Source organism: Bactrocera tryoni, chromosome 2 (genome assembly GCF_016617805.1).
Source record: "Bactrocera tryoni isolate S06 chromosome 2, CSIRO_BtryS06_freeze2, whole genome shotgun sequence".
In the NCBI taxonomy this organism is placed as follows: Eukaryota; Metazoa; Arthropoda; class Insecta; order Diptera; family Tephritidae; genus Bactrocera; species Bactrocera tryoni.
This window is the reverse complement of record NC_052500.1, coordinates 21,464,124-21,466,284: the sequence shown is the minus strand read 5'-3', so window position 1 is coordinate 21,466,284 and position 2,161 is coordinate 21,464,124. Positions and strand designations below refer to the sequence as shown.

The 2,161-nt window shown below is 37.9% G+C and overlaps 1 protein-coding gene across 1 annotated transcript in view; it reads left to right on the top strand.

Moving 5' to 3' along the window:
* Window positions 1–400: 400 nt before the first annotated feature.
* Window positions 401–2,161, top strand: part of LOC120767695 (piggyBac transposable element-derived protein 3-like) — a 9,818-nt gene continuing 8,057 nt past the window's right edge. Inside the window, exons 1-4 of the mRNA XM_040093886.1 lie at window positions 401–417; window positions 725–1,409; window positions 1,579–1,876; window positions 1,981–2,134. Coding sequence (XP_039949820.1) covers window positions 401–417; window positions 725–1,409; window positions 1,579–1,876; window positions 1,981–2,134 — 1,154 coding nt within the window. The remainder of the gene's footprint in view (window positions 418–724; window positions 1,410–1,578; window positions 1,877–1,980; window positions 2,135–2,161) is intronic.

Genomic DNA, 2,161 nt, shown 5'->3' with positions numbered 1-2,161 from the left:
TTTTGTTCCACGTAGAAACGGTTTTTTGTTGTTCTTTCGAGCTGCATATCTTGGCGGAAAAACCGAACTATGCGGGAATTATTGTTTATTCGTATGCTGACAAATCAGCGAATGGCACGCACATACTAAATTGAGAATTGAGTGCAAGAATAGGTTTAGCATAGATTATAGCATTAACCTTTCTGTCAGAGTTTTATTAACCCATATAATCCCAGCGCCCCATTTTAAAAACGCTTAGTTTATTTTAGTTATTAAAAAACGTAATTGTCTATTACCACAAAATCCTTTAGCTACATATTTGTAGATTGTGCGGCAACACTATCATATGTTTTGTTTTCAGCATAACCTCACTTTGTTTTTCAAACGTGTGAAAGAAATTTGGTGTTTTGTACAATTTGCGATGTCGCGAAATAATAAGTAAGTTTATTTTGTTATATCTTCAAGTTGTCATATTTTTTTGTTAAAGTTTATAAATTTATCTTTGTTGAGTGGAAAAGTAAAGTCAAAAGTGGTTTTTATTGGTTCTGTGAAGTTTTGTAAGAGAAATTTTGTGACGCCCCATTTTTGGGGCGCTGAGCATATATGCCCACATGTTTTTTCATAAACTTTTTGTTCACATTTGTTAATTTTCAGTAAATGTATGACACATTTTTTCTTTCCGATTTCTTTTTTTCTGCTTTTTTTATATTTTACGGAAATTCCATAACTGAAACTCACTATTCAGGTTAACTGTTGCTGACATAGTCGATATATTGGAGAATGAAGAAGATATTATAAATGCTTCTGTTTACATTTGCCCTCCTGAAAATCACATGCTAAGTGATGGTGACAGTGACGAAGACGACGCCGAAGCAGGAAACTTTAATCATCTCTCTGGAAATCAGCTACGAGCTGAAGGGCACTTGCAAATAGTTAGACAAGGTGGTGGTGGATTGAGGCATGAATTTGTTGGGCGGAAAAATCAGTCTGATTCGGACGACAGTGATGACAATGTTTCTTTATCTGAACTAAAAATTGGGAATCAAGCTCAAGTGAGAAAATCAAAGAAAAAACCTCTGCCATATAGAGAGTGGGAGAACAAGGATCTTCCAACGTATGAGAGGCAAACTTGGACTGAACCTGACTTTCTCAACGACTCTCGGAGCCCTGTAGAGTGGTTTGAACTATTTTATGATGACGAGTTAGTAGAATTGATAGTACTTAACTCGAAAAAGTATGCCGTTTACGAGGGGAACGACCAGTTTGACGTAACGCGAGAAGAAATGCGTCTTGTAATTGCTATATTTTTGTTGAGTGGCTATTGTTCCTATGCAAGACAGCGAATGTTTTGGGACACAGGTGCTGATACATATCACCCTGGCGTTGCCAACTCTATGACAAGATTTCGGTTCGAGCAAATTTTGAAATATATTGTTATGTATCCAGATATTCCTCTCACCCTACACATCATATTCCGTACGCTTCCCAACACTTAATCTCTATTTCTCCTTGTCTCCCATCTCCAGTTGCAATAATTATCATCTCGTCCACTCCAACTCTATGACAAGATTTCGGTTCGAGATAAAAACTTTGAAATATATGCACGTAAGCGACAATACATTATTAGATCAGGGAGATAAGTTTACAAAGGTTCGCCCATTGTGGAATAAACTTAACGCAAGTTGGATGAGATATTTTCCGCGCTTTACGAATGTAAGTATAGATGAATCCATGGTACCGTATTACGGCCACCATAGCACAAAACAACATATCCATGGAAAACCAATCCGATTTGGTTATAAGATTTGGTGCATGGCAACTCGCCTAGGATATTTGATTCAAGCTGAACCTTATCAAGGAGCCTCCACCGGTAATACTAATCCCGAGCTAGGAGTTGGTGGGTCCAAGTTGTTACGAATTTGCTGTCTAAACTACCAAATGGGTTCAAAGTCCACGTTCTACATCGATTATTTTTTTCACGTCACTTCGTTTGCATAACAGCACTGAAGGAATCTGGACATCAGGGAACTGGCACTATTCGATCAAATCGCGTCGAAAAAGCACCTTTGGAGTCACTTCAGCATAAAATCCAAACCGAGGGTATCATCAGATTACTGATAAGAAATCAGGTATTACGCTGGTTCGCTATAATCAGGTAGTTACTTTGGCCTCCTCTGCCGAA